This window comes from Leguminivora glycinivorella, chromosome 2, assembly GCF_023078275.1.
Source record: "Leguminivora glycinivorella isolate SPB_JAAS2020 chromosome 2, LegGlyc_1.1, whole genome shotgun sequence".
NCBI lineage: Eukaryota > Metazoa > Arthropoda > Insecta > Lepidoptera > Tortricidae > Leguminivora > Leguminivora glycinivorella.
The window spans coordinates 10,586,851-10,604,807 of record NC_062972.1 but is presented as its reverse complement, the minus strand read 5'-3'; the positions used below and the strand labels follow the sequence as shown (position 1 = coordinate 10,604,807).

Sequence of the window (17,957 nt, the reverse complement as noted above, 5' to 3'; positions counted from 1 at the left end):
GTGACGTCACGGTCAATTCAGTTACTTTATATCCATATTTTATTTTAAGAACAGTCAAGTTCCCTTTTGTAAACCAAACTGTTTCAAAATAAGAATGCCCTTATCCATGTGGGGGCAATGGTCAGTGACCATGTTAAAGTTAGAACTGGGTTTATAATGTGGGAATTATGCCATAGTCTTGCATACTGTCGTATTCGACCAATGCAATTAAGATATGAGTAAAGACGTCACTGCTACACGATACCGAACCGTGCCAAAATTTAAGTTTCGGACACTGACATATCCCATCCATATCGTATCATATATCCATACTAATATTTGACGAATATTGAAGTTCGAATCGGGTCGTCCGTATAAGTATCTGCATTCTGCTGGCGTAGCCGCATGGCAATCATCGACACCAGACGCTGACAGAAATGTAGTCTGGCTCTGTCGCGCCAATACGCAAGAGCGATAGAGATAGATAGCTACGAAACAGCTATTATCGTGAGCGTTTGTGCATTTGGCTACGTACCCTGAACCTGATAGGTCTACGGTCGTAGCGCTACTTCGCAGCCGATAACACGGATTTCCCACTATGTAGCGAAAATGCTTCGTAGAGGCAGAATGACGTGTGATTGTCATTGGAATGCGTCAAAGGGTTCTCTCTCATATAAAGGAATAAATAATAATTAATTGTAAGGTTTGTATTGGTATTGTAAGTAGCTATAATCTAAAGGTTCGTATTTACAGCCTTTTCGACTCTCTTTCCGATCAGTGGGATAGGACTAGGTACCTACGTAAAAATAAATGTATTTGTATATCAAGGTAGGTATTTACAACTGACCGAAATAATTGAAGATAACAAAAGACTGAATATTTATCAGTTTATTATAAAATAATTTACGGCTTTTTATGTTTTTGTCATTATAAAATGTACTTAATAAATAATAATAAATTTAAAAGACACGTACAACGTGTTTTACAGTAATTTAATCTTACTTTAAGTATGTACATACAGTCGATGGATAGATTGTACAATTTGGTAGGTGTTGTTGCGTCGTATAAAAAAGGGAGATAGTCCGTATGCGAGATGGTGAATACGGGATGGTCAGGGCGGGGGCCTGCAGCGCCGGCCTTAGCCCTCCGCAGGCGCGTCTTCGTCGTTGCCCAAAGCTTTGTCGCACATTTTTTGTAGGAAAGCTGAAATCGGAAAAAGACATGTCAATCTCTAAAAACAAATGAGGACCAGTTGCACCAAACTGTCTGTAAAACATCCGTTAATATTTATAGTACGCTTTATCGGAGCAGATAAGGTGCTCAAAAAGATCTGGATATACTCGTGCGTTCATGACATGATGGCAGAGCTTTTGTATGCATATTTGTAGACACCTTGGCTACTCCGATGATGGCTGAGGACGATTTTGCAACTCTGCACAATATCGTCAGTCAGGCCTTCTATTGTCAAAGGCAACTGGCGCATGTAGTTGTAGGTACAGTTACGTTGAGAAATGCGATATTATATTAAACTTATTAAGTAGATGTATAATGTGATTATGATTGGTTTATTTATGGTAGGGTACCTTGTTAGGGTAATCTTCGAACCTCCGAAGGTTGATTAGCTTTTAACCGACTTTACAAAATTCAAAATCAAGCGTGAAATGTGAAGTCGGTACTTTTCTTTTAAATTAGACGATACACGATATGCGATCAACATTCTTAGCGTTTCTCGCCAAGATAAATATTTTATAATTTAGAAATAAACATGAAATCAGGTTACGATAAGTTATGACGTCACACAGAAAATTATATCAAACAATAAGAACATCTGTTTAAGACAACTTGGACAAGACATCAAGAACATAAGAATTAATTGTGCATGAGAATAATGTTATTGAAATATTACAGAAATCGTTGGTGTCCTGAAAGTTAAGTAAACTCGAGACTTTACCTGATATGGACAAGAGAAAGATAAAGTTCTTAAAGGAGTTTACAGATTTCTAGTTCAACGGGAGATATCAGCCTGTCAGTTAATCGTAAGAGGTAACAGTGGCGAATAACTGTCATAACTGACAGGCTAATCGTCCAGCGAAATAATCATCTATGGCTCCTTTCAAGAAAAAACGTCAAGAATAAAGTACAAAACAGTAGCAAAGCAGGAACGAAGAGCAGCAGTAGCGACACCCATTATAATGTATCCACTTACGATCTTATAACTAAAGATTTGACGGGATGTGAACCTCCTACGCCATCACCTTCTTCAGGAATGCTGCAAATGGATAAAGGGTAAAACAGGGCACACACATCTACGATACACATGCGGAATAATGGAAAGCATCATTTCAATCTAGGGGGCATAATACTTTGTTTCTCTATGGTGTCTAAAGTAAAACTTCAAAGGGTGAAGGTTTTGACATTAGTAGGAATAAATATGTGGAATGGTTTAATAAAACAAATTTCTCTACTAAGTGCACTGTGCAATGAGCTAAATAAGGTACATACAATACAACTCAGGCAACTAGATATTCTAAAAATTACAAAATTACAAACTTTTTTTACATTAATATAAACTACGTTGGGTGCATTGTTTGAATCCTTACTAATATCAGTTGCAAGATGTTTGTTGGCAAGTGAAGAGGAAATGAAACTTTTAATTACGAGTATGAGTACCTATCTTGTTTACAAATAAAAAAGGACTGAAACTATGCACTGTATAAAACATCTACTGAAACCTAAATTTGTCTATGACTCAAAAGTAAAAAGACTAAGTTGAGTGTGATACTCACGCGCATAGGGAATCATGCCGTCGTCATCTTCGGTGTCCATGCAGTCCTTGACGACCTCATCGACCTGTTTGTCGTCGAGCTTCTCGCCTGTTGACGACACAAACCGTCAGAAATAAACAATAACAATTTTTTCGTTTTTCTTATTAAGTACTTGGCTTTTTGCCTATGTCTTATTGGTTTAATCTTGGCCCAGGATCATTGCCAGAAACAAGAAGTTATTCGCTCGAAATTGGAAAATTTTATGTTTCCCAGCTAAACAATTCAAACCAACCTATTATATTAAGTGTCGTGTGGCCGGCACCACACGAAAATAATAGCTACACCCTATCTTGTCCCGTGGGAGTCGTAATAGGCAAGTAAGGAATGCACAGGACCAAAGCTCCCCCATATCCTTCGCGGGGTCCTTGCTCACGGTACCTGTCCGCACCGACACCACACGAAAAGAAACCTATTCTATTAATTTTAACACAAACTGCTTATTCTCATACTTATAAATAATCATCATCATCGTATAAATAAAATAAGAACAATTATGTTACGGTTAGGATTAACTTGAGCTCACCTAGCGCAAGAAGTGTGTGTGTCAGCTCAGCGGCGAGCATGAGGCCGTTCTCGTTCTTGTCGTACAGCTTCAGACATTCCAAGAAGTCTTCGTAGCCTCCCTGGTCTTTGTCTTTTTTCGCTTGGGAGTAGATGGGAAGGAACTCTTCGACCTGCAATTGAAATTACAAATATGTAACCACTATAGCCTGAAAAGAGTCACTTGGTCTTGAAATGGAACTTATAATCCAAGGAAGACCTTTTTCATCTTAAAAACCATTGTTTAGTTGCTCTGGGTCTTGTGGCGTGAGGCTATGTAGAAAGCTGACCCTGTTTACCAACATATAAAAAAAAATATTGTACTATGGGTACTAAGCGACGATAAACATACTTATACAGGTAAATACATATAAATCATCCCTGACAGGACCAATATTTATCTGTCTAGTATGTAAAGTAATGCGTTTACTGGAATTTTAACCCAGTCCAGTGCCATCGGCTTCACAGGCAGGATCACTAATATTTTCTGTTACTACATTAATCTAATCATTACAGAAAATTAAAAAAAAATCTATTTATTAGTAGGTATTATTGGTAAATGAAGTCACGTTTGAGATTACACTTGAAAAAAATGACCAACCGAAAATGAAGCGTTACCAATAAATGTTATTAGAAAAATGATGAGGTTTGTTGAATTTTGATATTTTTAGCTACCCTTGATTAATTTTAAGGAAATAGTACTTACAGTAAGGAGCTTTTCGCCCTTCTTCTTGGTGCCGCCGAGCTTCTCGATGGTGGCGAGTGTGGGGTTGAAGTTGAGCGCCCTCAGGACATCGCCGAGGTTGAACGCGTCCACCTTGCCACTGCCGTCGAAATCGTAGATGGAGAAGGCGAAGGATGCCCCTGGGAAACAAATAGACACCTTTAAAAATTGCAAAAAATACACAAGAAATTGGAATAAAATAATATACATAAACAAGATAAAGAAAGGAATATGTGCTACCTAATGGTGGTGTCAACGTAGAAAACTGCAGACACCGGTTCTAATCTGGCTTCCAAAGTTTAACCTCCGTAGGGTGTGTTGTTTGTTTCTTATGTTTTCCGTATATGTGGCCCATATCAATTATTAATATTTTAGAATGTCTCTTGAAAGTTAGGAGATATTAGCTTGGCCTATTAGAAACCATAATGAAGTGAAAATGATACAGAGACAATGCAATAAAACATAAGGAATGTGAAACTGTGAATTTAAAGACTGATTTTAGCTATTAAGTAAACTTTTAGTCTATATGGTTTGTAGTTATAAGAGATCTATACATATAACATTTAACCTCGTGTATACCAATAAGATAGTTAACATAAATTGCTACAAACATTGAGTCAATGCTACAATAACGCAAATATTTCCAGAAGTATCCGTTGTATTTGCACCTCAGCGCAGACAACACCATGGGCGCGCTGCGTGGGCGCACATTCTTCGCCGAAAATATTTTCTTTTCTCGCAAGTTTCGATATATTCACTGTGTCGACTTCTGACTCACATTCTAATTTTAGATCGTAGCTGTGTGCCCTAATTGTGGCTCGGGCCCAACTCCTTTGAACTTCTTTCTAATGTTAAACTTCTTCATTGAGTTTATGGGTTGTAAATCAAATGCAAGGTTGTCAAAATCTAATTTAAACGCATAACTTATATAAAAAAAAATTTCGTTAAGTACAAGCGTTAATCAAAGATTGTTTTATTCCTTACGATAATTACAGGAAACCAACCAACAGTTACATTATTTTCTTCGTCAGTAGATACCATAATTACGGGCAGGTATTCATAATTATATCTACCTTCGATCATCATTATCAGATTAATTAATCAGGCAAGTCAAATTATAATGTGTGTTATGTTTCTTATGTTTTTTTTTAATTTCATTATAATTTTGTGTTAACTCTAATTTTACAGCGCATTGGCTAATATATAATTGAGGAGTATCTTTTCAAAAGGACTTATGTATTTCTATAAGTCAACAAGGGTTATTTCTCTAGGAAGACATAGATAAAAGTAACCTTTGTTGACTTATAGAAATAAGTCCTTTTGAAAAGACACTCCTCAATTTTATTATAGGCTGTAATGCTGTAAAGTTTATCTAAGCATAAATAAATTAGGTATGAATAATCTATATCAATGATAACATTGAAGAATATTGCATGGACATCAAACATTAATAGTAGATTTGTTGATAAATGATTATCCAAATTATAGCATTAATCGAACATCGGTGACTGATTTAAATCCTATAAGGTATGATCTAAATAGAGTTAAATTAATAATAACAATAAAAGACAGATTTTTTTTTCTATCTGCCTATCTATTTATCTAATAAAAAAAATGTTTCTCCGTATAATATTTTGAAATATACCTAACTTTAAAATAATAAAGTTCAGGTTTTCATTTATAAGACAGGCATGGTAGGTATATCATAACAAGCCGGAGATCAGCTGATCGACAGCACACGATGACCTTGATATTGACAGTAAGCTAGATTGTAAATGTCGAGCGTATGACAAAAAAATATCCGTATACACGCGCAGGTAGATTTTGGCCGGGCGCCGAAAACACGAAACAGGGTTGCAGTGAAATTTGAGCGGAGTTTCTCTGTTTGGGCGGGCGGGCCGCGCGCCACGTGACCGCGGGTTAAATATAGAACGCAGCGCTCGCGCAGCGTGGCCATGCCAATGCCGCACCGCCGGCATCTCTTAGCAACGATTACGCGAACCTTATTAGAGAAACCATTCTATACTTAGATATTACGATGCTCGCTCACATTACATTCATTATGTTACCATTCACAAATTTCAATGTTCATACTCAAACATTATGTCACCTTTGTGAATCCTTCCCATCAAATGCAATAGACAATGTTAGAATTTTGCGGCCGTTCGAATTGTTCGGCAAAGTAAGAGTTGGTATGTATAATCTTAACGGTAAATATTAAATTTAAAATAAAGAATACTCACTATCGACGTCGTTCTTGCTGAGGTCGCTCTGAAAATGACGAAAAACATTTCGTTACTTTTCATGTTCAATGGTATCATGCTATGTGTAGGATTAGTTGTGTGGCAGCGTCAGGGCACCGAGTGTTTGTGTTATCTGTCCAAGCATACAATACCATGTTAATTCGTCACTGTCTCTTAAGCACAACACTGATTTTAAACGTGGTTCTGAGTGCTGGTCTCTCCAGAACTTCGACAATCTTCCGGTCTGCGGAATATGTTTCTCGATGTTAGAACACGCGTCGGATAGATCACTGGCCGAGCTAACTGTCCGTTTTTTCACTGAACTCCTTTATCACAATTTCACTGACGTCAGGAGTGACTCACCATTTTGTGTGGTGGTAGTTGGTTCCCTCCCGGTCTTCACTGGCGAACGTTCAGACAAGAAGTGGGGCTCGGCAACTTTTCGCGGGACTGTTTTAACTGGCTTAGATGGCGCACCCGTCTGGATATTTGAGATTTAGCCCAGGAATCCGCGACCGTTCTATTTTCAGCGGAGTCGGTCCGTCGTCGCGACCGCTTCGGGCAAGCGTCCTTCGCACGCGCGCGAGCGAGACGAGTAGTGTTCCCGCCCGCCCTCGCCAAACACACCAACATGCTATTCCAATGATAAATCTACATCTTCGATAACTATTTTGATCGGATCTCTTTCGGAAATATCGAGGTGTTCGACAGCTACCTGCTCGACCCGCGCTGATTGATTTAATGTCGACGGCATTTTTGCTAATTTGCGGTTTTTATGCTAATGAAAAATTATTCAAAAGCACCTGTTTAGGAATCAAGGTTTACGATAAATTGAACAAATCGTCAGTCACTGACGTTTAGTCACGTAGATGCTTCGATTGAATGACCATTTAATATTTATACATTTTATAGTCTCACAGTGAAAAGAACATTAATATGAGATCAAATAGTTTATTTATAAGACGTGTATTATTTCATTTAGGTAATCAAATCATCAACCTTTCGGCAGAACTAGACATCTCCACAATCAGTACGTTTAGTATCGAAGGTGTAGTCCATCCAGTGGTGGGAGTTGAGGAGGGCCTCGTTGATGGTGTTGCACTTGGCGCGGCGCGGCAGCTCGGCGGGGGACACGCGCTGGTCCAGCAGGCTGCAGGCGCGGCGGCGCGCGCCCGGGGACAGCGGACGCTGGAGGGTGCTCGCCCCTTCCTATAATCAATCATTCATATATTAACCGATACCAAAAGGCGGATTTATCCAAATTGCGCCTAAAATATTGCTATACGCGACCAGGCGTGCAAAAAAAACTACAAAGTTGGATCCGCCCTTGCCAACTAAGCTCTATTGTAAGTTGTAAGTGACACGGCCACTACCAGTAAATAATAGATACGCCTTGTAGATGACGTGGCATTTGGACTTTACAAGTGCTTGGTTTTTATTAAAGACTTATTTGAGGTCCATAAGGGGGTTGTGCAGAGTCGATAATTTACCTCCTGTAGATCTAATAATAAAAGGTAGCGTACGTAAAAATAAGTCGCCTACAAACACATTGAACAATCTTGCATGTAAGATTGTAAGAACTGCAATTTCGCGAATAATTATAGTCGTACGCTTAACTAAACATGCACGTTGAGCAAATTCTGAACATATGATTCAGATTCTCGTAGTAAATATAATTAGAACATGACTTACGCTAGATAATATTTTGACATTTTACTGATTAATAAGATCTAATGATGTTGCGAGTAACATCCCGTAATACCTACGTCATCTACTCACGAGTGGATAATTATGGATACGTAATAGTTGACGCTGTAATAAAAACATGCAGTTTATTTCAATACAAGAAAAATAAGGTTGGACAAGTAGGTACCTACTTTAATATATTACACTGGTATAAGTGTGACCCATTTGCTTGAATTATTTTTATCATGAAACGTATCTTTATTTAATTTGCGAGTATAAAAGTCGCAGTCTAAGAAGTCTACTTTTACGAAATCCATTATTGAATCATTTGCGCGACTTTATCACGATTTTAATGCTGCAAGCACCCATAACTAGGCTAGTCGGCGATTATGTATATGTGATGGCGTCTCTTTCTTTACCTTGCGTTTTCCAGTAGATTTGCGTCGCCACCAGCCCCGGATGCAGGCCAGGAACTTGGCTCCTTGCATACGCCACCGACGAACTATTCTGCTTTTGCGAGAGCCCGAAGAGACTCCGGAAGTTGTAGCAAAATTTTCACGTCGATACTTTTCATCCTGAATTATACATATTTTAACTAAGTAGGACATTTTTGGCTGGAAACTGAAACTACAGGACCATTTGTTTTAGGCCGATAGTCCACTATCATATGTTTATCATAGGCATATGATCATAGGTCTGCATGAAATAGGACGGCATGTTGCCTATGATCATATTTCCATGATAAACATATATAATAGTGGACTATCGGCCTTAGTACTGTTTCATAGTGATGTTTTCCTTTGCCGCTATGTACTGGCTCATCTCAAATGATATTTGATAATAATTAAGTTCCCAAAAACTCTACGAGTTGGATTTGAACTTCCGACTTAAATTCATTATTCTGGTCAAAATTGACTATAAATCGTTAACAACATTACGTTCTGTATGTCTTCCTCGTGCTCGTTGCATGACCGTTCAGTATCGAAAGACGTATTTGCTGTCATCAACGCAATTTCTTGCAACAACATCCCTTTGGGATCCGCTAGGATAGGAAACTCCTCCTCATCAGAACATTGATCGTAATCACCTAAAAATACAATAATTATGATTCTAAACTTTAGGTACTCTGTACTTACTGCACGGCAAGTTTGTACAGTCAAGTGCAAAAATACGTATCGATTTTATCCGCTCAAAAATATTGTACCGAGACCTTATTCCGCCGACATAAAGTGCTATGGGACATATTTTTGATAAGTTGTACGCACCCATATTTTTACACTTGACTGTATGTAAGAATTTAAAATTAGGTATATTATTATCAATTGTTAAAAATAAAACTTACGGTTCAAAGTAAGATACGTGTTTTCATATAATTCTGAATTTTCATTTTTGCTATCAAGATCACACTGTTGAAACACATAACATGTAAGTATTAGCTAAGTACTAAAAGTAGGTAGGTAAATTGTTTAATGTGTCGTAAGTAGGTATGTACTTTACCTGCAATGCCATTTGTGACGTCATTGGATCTTGCGGTATCTCATAAACGTTCTCTGTACGTGGTGAATTGTCATGATCCACATATAATACTTCCTCTTTCTCATAATTTTCAAATACTCCTTCAACGTAAGTAAAGGAAGAATTTCCTGAAATTCTAACTTGTTTGTCAACTGACTCTTTCTCTTTCTCTTCTGTTACACGGATCGCGTCCAGCGCCGCATTCATGTAACAATCCATAACATTGCTTATGGAGAAAGGAAAATCGTTGTACTCAATATTCTGCGTATGATTTGCATTCTCGCTAATTCCTAATTCCAGTTCACTTATGTCAAACAAGTGATTTATGAATAAAGATGTAGAGATGTTCAACTCTTGTTGTTTCTAAAATGGATAAAAGTGTTTATTAAGTCATATGTTTTAAAGCAGATAGACGAACGATAAACGGATGAGGTATAACCCAACTGCAACATTTGTTTGTATAAGAGCTTGACTTACAGTTCGCACTTAGTACGTTTTCACATTATCCGATCCGATATCGGATGTCGGAAGAATTTCAAAGGCAAAAATCAAAGATGGCGGCTTCAATGTATGAGATATGGGTCCTACATCCGATATCGGATCGGATAATGTGAAAGCGCACTTAAGAGGCCTTATTCCTAAAGACGAGCGTTTTTGGCAAAATGTAACCTTTTTATTCAAAATTATAAAGAAACTATAAATGATTATTAAAAAACTGATAATGTTCCTAAAAGAACATATCTTAAGCTAGGTAATAATTGGATAATAATTTAAAATATGTCTTTTTATACTTCAAAAAAATCAGTTTCTTCGGAAGACGTTTTCAAATTTCATAGTGGAATAACTCGTTTCGAATCGTGATTGTGCTGTTAAAAATGTCATTTGGGGTAATAAATGATCACAATCCTATTTATTATATCCTATACGAGGTAATCAACGTTTAACATTTTAAGATTTATTTGAAATGGAGGATAAATAACCTTCCGTGTCTTCCCCATTTTTTCGATAAAAAGAGGTTTACATTATGTATTTTTCCTGCGGTTCCTGCGTATATTGTAACTCTTAAACAAAAATATCCTAAACTAGAACTTCTTGTTGACATAATAAAAAAAAATCATACATATAGGACATACCTTTCTGTCGATAGACATTTTTTTAAAGCACCTAAAATTCGAATAAAATACACTGTGCTGACACGGGCCCGCTCAGTCTGCGCCGAGCGCTCGTAGACAACGGACCTGCGTTCGATCGTCCGGCGCTCCTTGCTTTCGTAAGCAGCTAGATAATTCCGAGAAATGCTGTATACTGCGACTAAACAAATCTTGATCCTGTCAGTGGCAAACAAGCATACGGTCCGCCTGATTTTTATACATGCAATTTTAGAAATCGATTTGCATTTCAGATGGTTATATGGATTTCAATTTTTACTTGAAATCTGATGAGAGTTTGAATTTTGACTATATTTCGGGACCAGGACGAGGTTCTGGTTCTCATGATGGAGTCAGGAGATGGTCAACAGAACTGCTATTCTACTCATCCTAACTCCACCATGTTTGGGCTCATTAGATTTGGGCTGACGAGCAGAATTGATCTAGATGAGGTCCAAGGTCTCATGATGGAGTCAGTATATGGTCAACAGAACTGCTATTTATTCTACTCATCGGAAGTCAACCATGTTTGGGCTCATTGGATTTGGGCTGACGAGCAGAATCGATCTAGATGAGGTCCAAGGTCTCATGATGGAGTCAGGAGATGGTCAACAGAACTGCTATTCTACTCGTCATAACTCCACCATGTTTGGGCTCATTAGATTTGGGCTGACGAGCAGAATCGATCTAGATGAGGTCCAAGGTCTCATGATGGAGTCAGGAGATGGTCAACAGAACTGCTATTTTACTCATCATAACTCCACCATGTTTGGGCTCATTGGATTTGGGCTGACGAGCAGAATCGATCTAGATGAGGTTCAAGGTCTCATGATGGAGTCAGGAGATGGTCAACAGAACTACTTTTCTAATCATCATAACTCCATCATGTTTGGGCTCATTAGATTTGGGCTGACGAGCAGAATCGATCTAGATGAGGTTCCAGGTCTCATGATGGAGTCAGGAGATGGTCAACAGAAGTGCTATTCTACTCATCATAACTCCACCATGTTTGGGCTCATTAGATTTGGGCTGACGAGCAGAATTGATCTAGATGAGGTCCAGGGTCTCATGATGGAGTCAGGAGATGGTCAACAGAACTGCTATTCTACTCATCATAACTCCACCATATTTGGGCTCACCAGATTTGGGCTGACGAGCAGCATCGATCTAAATGAGTTCCAACGTGTCGTGATGGAGTCAGGAAATGGTCAACAGAACTGCTATTCTACTCATCATAACCCCACCATATTTGGGCTCATTAGATTTGGGCTGACGAGCAGCATCGATCTAAATGAGTTCCAACGTGTCGTGATGGAGTCAGGAGATGGTCAACAGAACTGCTATTCTACTCATCGTAACTCCACATGTTTGGGCTCATTAGATTTGGGCTAACGAGCAGCATCGATCTAGATAAGGTCCAAGGTCAGGACTGTCAGGAGATAATTCAAGTCCTGAAGTGTGGTTCTGGTTACCCTATAGTTAAGGGGCGTTCATTAATTACGTCATATTACATTTTTGGCCTATTTTAAACTGGCTGACAATAATAATGAAATCTTACTTACTGGCCTAAAAATCTTATCTTACTTGACTAAAAATTATTTAATACAATATCTCTACTCTATTTAATACAAACTTTGGGATTAGTTGACAAAGCGGACCCCAGGATCCCATAAGCCGTGGCAAATGCCGGGATAACGCAAGGAAGATGATGATATTCGTCTTTGGGTCAAAGGAACAACATATGTATGCAAAATTACAGTAAATCGGTTCAGTAGTTTTAGAGAAAATTAGCTGGGACAGACGGACAGACAGAGGCACGAGTGATCCAATAATTCCTTTTTCCTGTTTGAGGTACGGAACCCTAAAATAATAGCGCCGAAATATGATTTTTTGTTTACTACCGTTTACCACTGCTATCCATACAGTGTAGGTAGGGCATAGCGAATGATATTACGCTTTGTGTGGTAGGGCACAGCACAGCGGATATCGTCTCGCTCGAATCTAGAGCAGAGCCCAACTGGGGTAGTACCTCCGCCTTACAGAAGACCGCAGCCAAATAGCACTAGACCCTACTCATAGTGTTGTGTTCCTGCCGGTGAGTAAGGCTGCCAGAGCTCAACGAGGGTGCGGTGTGCTGATGACGGGAGGACTTACGGAACTAACTTGTTCCGTCTATTGTCCTTTGAGTCGTCGGCAACCCGACCCTCCTTAGAACTTGTACATTCCTTTTTGCTGTGTACTTAACACAGCAAAAGGGAGTGTACAAGTTTCTAATAGGGTGGCAACGCGCTTGTGACACTGTTTGAGTTGCAGGCGTCTATAGGTTACGGTGACCGCTTTACATCAGGTGGGCCGTATGCTTGTTTGCCACCGACGTAGTATTAAAAAAAAAATGTACAGTCACCGGCATAAATAAGTGATGATTTCTGTACCTTGTCATATACTCTTTGAAATGTCATACGAAATTGTCGAACGATCTATAGCGACTAGGTATAGAAATCTCATCACTCCTTTATGACGGTGACTGTAGCACAGAGAAACAAAAAAAGTAATATGTTTCAACCCCACCCCTCCCCCTTCTCCATCATGATGATAGTTGGTGATTTTTCCATTTTTTACCCCCTTAGGAGAAAAGTATCCAAAAACGCTGCTAGCTGAAATCACTTTTCTCTTATTCTCTAATTTCAAGTCTATAACAAAAAAAAATCATCCCCCTACAAACTTGCACCCTATTTTTACGCCCTTATGGGTGGAAGTTTTCATAATCTATTCTTATCTCTTGTAAACTTTTAAAGTCCCCATGTAAAACCAAAAGAATTTTTACTAGCGATTAAATTCAAAACTATCAAGATTATTCTTGCCTATGTTGAAACACGCGTTGCGTTGCCGGTGCTCGTGTACCGAGCGTCAACGCCATCTATCGATGGCTTTTTCACGAATTTGATGACCGCTCAAAGGAATAAGGGCTCTTAAGTTACTGTTGGGCTGCAGTCCCTCTGTATCGGCCCTTAGGGTCATGTATATACCTACGACTATCGTATTTTTAATAATTACTTAGGCATAACTTACCACCTGTTTGTGATCGTCTCCTTGGCCATTTTCTATTTTAGGTTTATCGTCTGAAACATTTTATTCGACATCTTACAAACAGCAAAATCGAAAATAAAACTAATACGACTACGTTATTATAGATAACTATCATTAACTATGACGCCTACGCCCTTCAGTCTCTTAGGTCCTTCTATGATTGTATAGAAGTATGAATAGACACCATTTCGTGCCAAATTTCTGTTTACCTGCATTTTTCTGTGGTGTAGATGTCATCAAGATATTATTTAGTTCAGATTCCAACTTGGCATTATCAGTCCCCTCGATAAAGTTGCCTTCCGCGGTATCTTCACCTCTACGAATGACGTACGTCAAATCCGATCTTACAGCATTCACTCCCATTGCCAAATATTCACGAGGGTGTCCTGCAAAACAAAATTAATTTTTCACCACACCAACTGGTAAAGGCTTACTTTGCTATTCGAAAACATATAGCAAAATTGCTTTTATCCACAAAAGTGCAAAGTAATTTCATACAAATTAAATTTTAACTTGATGTCTTCAGCTGGCTGGTAGAATTTACCTATAAATGACGATTTTGAATCATAAATATTGAATACATTGATGGATTTGATTTAGATTGATGTTTTAAAGTCACTATTTTGTTCGTGTTGGTGAAGTGAAATAGTTATTTGTTATACAAGGGGGCAAAGTTGTATTTTAACGCAGAGTGTGGAATTGAAAAACGAGCAAGTGAAAGGATTATATAGTTAAACCACGAGCGAAGCGAGTGGTTCGAGAATAGAATCCTGAACTTGCCAGTTTTTCAACATACGAGAAGTAAAATACATTTGCACCCGAGTGTAACACAAAACTTTTCCCCTCACTATAGCGAGGAAACTACAACGCAAAAATGCGTTTATCACTGCTTCTAGTAGTTCCACAGGTGGTAAATCATCTTTATTACTAGATTCACCTACTTTTATCAATTTTAAAGCAGTTAATTTGACTTTATTCAAGGTCAAATTACTTTACCCACTAGTGGATAAAATGCGTTTTTACCCGCTGGTATTAAAGGACAAAACACGTGTTTCCGAGCTAGTGAGGGGAAAAATTAATTTTTCACCACACCAAAGGCTTACTTTTCTATTCGAAAACATATAGCAAAATTGCTTTTATCTACAAAAGTGCAAAGTTTGTTTAAATTTTAACTTGATGTCTTCAGCTGGCTTAGAATTTACCTATAAATGACGATTTTGAATCGAATCATTGATGATTTGATTTAGATTGATGTTTTAAAGTCACTATTTTGTTCGTGTTGGTGAACCACTCGCTAACCTTCGTGCGAAACCGTCGCAATACTCAAGATCCATCTTTCCTCGCGATTCAATACTGCTTTCGCTTGCTCGAGTATCAATTTTGGCACGTGCGGTTAAACAAAAACTTTGCCCACTTGTAAAACAAATAGGAAATAGGTAACTATTCGTTTAAATTAAAGGTAAGGTTTAGAGGCATTTTCAGAATTTGGGTCCCACCAATTAGCAAAAGTTTTTAACAAAAATTAACTCGCTGTCAGTTTTGTGACGATAACTAAGCATAAAATCTGTCTAAAAATGTACTTTTTTCACATTCTGAATGTAGATTATCGCTTAAAGTTTATGTAATTAACACAAAAACAATTTTTTTTTAAATTGAAAATTCATGCTTAATTATCGTCACAAAACTGACAGTGAGTTCATTTTTGTTAACAACTTTCGCTAATTGGGGGGTCCCAAATTCTGAAAATGCCCATAGTTTGGTGCAGCAGTGGAGTAGTGTAATTTACCCGCGAGATCTGCTACTATACTACACTATTAATTCAAATTTGTTTATAAGATAGGCATACACGGACATGAAATATTGCAGAATAGGTATACTTACTCATTTATTTATTTAAACTTTATTGCACAGTAAAAAACATGTACAAATGGCGAACATAATGCCAGAAGGCATCCTCTACCAGCTAACCTTTGGGCCAAACAGAGATCAATAAGAGCTAACCTAATAGGTCCTATGCAAGAAATATAACAAGACAAGAAATTGAGTATCTACTTAGTAAACCTAAATGGGTATGGGTCCTAATTCCTTGGATATAATACGCAGGTAGCCTAATCTTACCTAATGTTTTATAGATGCGTACAGGTAATAGGTATGTAGACATAAATATAAAAAATATGTACTAGCTTTCGTCCGCGGCTACGCTCGCGTTTAATTCGAAAATTACGGAATGCCCCATACAAACTTACACCCCCATTTCAGATAAGTGGGCGATCAGAAAGATACAAAACGTATAGCCTATGTCACTCTCCACCCCTTCGACTATCTCCACTTAAAAAATCACGTCATTCCGTCGCTTCGGTGAAAGACGGACAAACAAACAGACACACACATACTTTCCCCATTTATAATTTAAGTACTTAGTATAACTAGTACTAGTATAACTAGTATGGATGAATACCAGACTCCAAGGCAGCGTTTGCAATCATGCAACCCTCTTGTAGAACCAGATTGACTAAATGATAGGCAAGCAAGCTTGCCACACGAGAATTACTGTCAGTTTCTTCCATTATTGTACAGATTTTCCACAAATGTTATCCTTGTGCACAAATGTTTAACCTTGACTGACATAATAATTAATGTCATAAGTCGTAACTTAAAGTTGTTTTTTTTTTATTTGTTTTTAAATAATTTCTAGCCATTGATGATGATGTAATTGGAACTAACCTTTTTACGCACAAAAAGATTCCATTATTTGCAAATAATATCAGTTGTCTGTGCCATATTGATCCCATGCCATGGGACAAAAAAAAGTATATATTTTTATTTTATTTACGATTGAAGTGCAAAAAATAGGAAATTTGCAACCAGCCAGTGACGGGAAAACACGACCGATACTTACAATGATGAATCATCCAGAGATCGGATTTTTGTGCGTCATCTCATACTAAAAGTCATTAAAATGACGTAAGTCACTAAGAATGTCGCAAATCCGTCCGATCTCTGGATTCAATGCTCTTTAATTACAGCAGGTAATACCTATACATTGATCCCGTGAATTTTTGATAGGCAAGTATTTTTTTATGGGATAGGAGGCAAATAAGCAGACAGGTCGCGATGGTAAGCGATCTCTACCGCCCATGGACACCCGAAACACCAAAAGTGTTGGAGGCGCGTTTCCGGCTTTTAAGATGGCTGTACGCTCTTTTCCGCACTAGTACGAGAAGGTAGCACTTATTAATAAGTATAATAAATATGTAATATGTTAATAAGTATATGTAATATTTAAAATATTTATTATAAATATCTATTTATGTAAAAGTATGTGTAGTATATGCTGTATATGTATATATATAGTTTGCTTTTCTTCTTAGTAAATCACCTTTTTGTTTTCTCTCTGCACCATTTGTATTGAATCTCTGTTTAGCCCTATGGTTGACTGGTAGAGAACGCCTTTTGGCATTAAGTCCGCCATTTGTACATTTTTGTATATTTTGTGCAATAAAGTTTAAATAAATAAATAAATAAATACCAAACTACATTTTTCTCTGATTTAGAATTCAAAAACGCTCGAATAAAATACATAATGACTACAAAGTCGTAACATTAACGCCTCCACAATGTCGGTAGGTATGCCGACGGCAACACCTGTAGCTACGTATGCTGAAAACAATCTATAAAGTGGGAACAGTTTAGTGGCTGCCGCTCCCACTCCGTCTCTATTTATAAAGTAAATTGCCACCGCACGGCGATATCCACACCAATCTCGTTAACAAAGACTCGCGCCACTATCACACCAAGGACATGTCACCTGTCATATTACTTAAGCATGACTATTAGGCCGTTTTCACATTATCCGATCCGATATCGGGTGTCGGACCGACATCCTACACCCGATAAACGCTTCCGATAGTGTCGGATGTCGGTCCGATAAAACGTATTGTTCCAAATCAATGAAGTATGATTTTGTATCAAAAAATATTTTTAAAAAGTTTTATATTTAATAATTATAAGCACTATATTTCAAATATTTTATTGTAAAATTAAAATAACGAGCATAAAAATACTCAAGTGTGTGCAGGTAAAATAAATAATTTTACATTTAACTATATCTACTAAAACATGAAAAAATTAGTATCCGCAATTCGGACCGATGAATTACAATCTTTTTTTTTTCAACAGAAATTCATCATTAACAGCTGTTTAATAGACG

The 17,957-nt window shown here is 37.8% G+C and overlaps 3 protein-coding genes across 6 annotated transcripts in view; 1 reads left to right on the top strand and 2 right to left on the bottom strand.

Annotated features, from left to right (window-relative positions):
• Nucleotides 1–952: 952 nt before the first annotated feature.
• LOC125237452 (myosin light chain 1) lies at nucleotides 953–6,805 on the bottom strand. Of its 2 annotated transcripts, XM_048144547.1 has the most exons (7): nucleotides 6,675–6,805; nucleotides 6,312–6,339; nucleotides 4,051–4,208; nucleotides 3,328–3,478; nucleotides 2,766–2,852; nucleotides 2,186–2,248; nucleotides 953–1,182 (listed from the first exon to the last, which is right to left on the bottom strand). In XM_048144547.1, exons 1-6 carry the CDS (start codon nucleotides 6,675–6,677, stop codon nucleotides 2,223–2,225), a joined length of 453 nt encoding a protein of 150 aa, XP_048000504.1. In that variant the 5' UTR covers nucleotides 6,678–6,805; the 3' UTR covers nucleotides 953–1,182; nucleotides 2,186–2,222. The 2 variants fall into 2 exon arrangements, with proteins under 2 accessions (XP_048000504.1, XP_048000495.1); XM_048144538.1 differs by lacking the exon at nucleotides 2,186–2,248.
• LOC125237475 (protein unc-80 homolog) overlaps nucleotides 4,223–17,957 on the top strand; it is a 70,307-nt gene continuing 56,572 nt past the window's right edge. The window contains 1 exon segment of the mRNA XM_048144585.1: nucleotides 4,223–6,260. The gene's annotated coding sequence lies outside the window, so the exon portion shown is untranslated.
• On the bottom strand, nucleotides 6,919–16,331 carry LOC125237438. Of its 3 annotated transcripts, XM_048144517.1 has the most exons (9): nucleotides 16,206–16,331; nucleotides 13,957–14,133; nucleotides 13,730–13,779; nucleotides 9,495–9,875; nucleotides 9,340–9,403; nucleotides 8,936–9,084; nucleotides 8,417–8,572; nucleotides 7,311–7,520; nucleotides 6,934–6,945 (listed from the first exon to the last, which is right to left on the bottom strand). In XM_048144517.1, exons 1-8 carry the CDS (start codon nucleotides 16,312–16,314, stop codon nucleotides 7,323–7,325), a joined length of 1,284 nt encoding a protein of 427 aa, XP_048000474.1. In that variant the 5' UTR covers nucleotides 16,315–16,331; the 3' UTR covers nucleotides 6,934–6,945; nucleotides 7,311–7,322. The 3 variants fall into 3 exon arrangements, with proteins under 3 accessions (XP_048000466.1, XP_048000481.1, XP_048000474.1); XM_048144509.1 differs by having other exon boundaries at nucleotides 6,919–7,520; XM_048144524.1 differs by lacking the exons at nucleotides 8,936–9,084; nucleotides 9,340–9,403 and having other exon boundaries at nucleotides 6,919–7,520.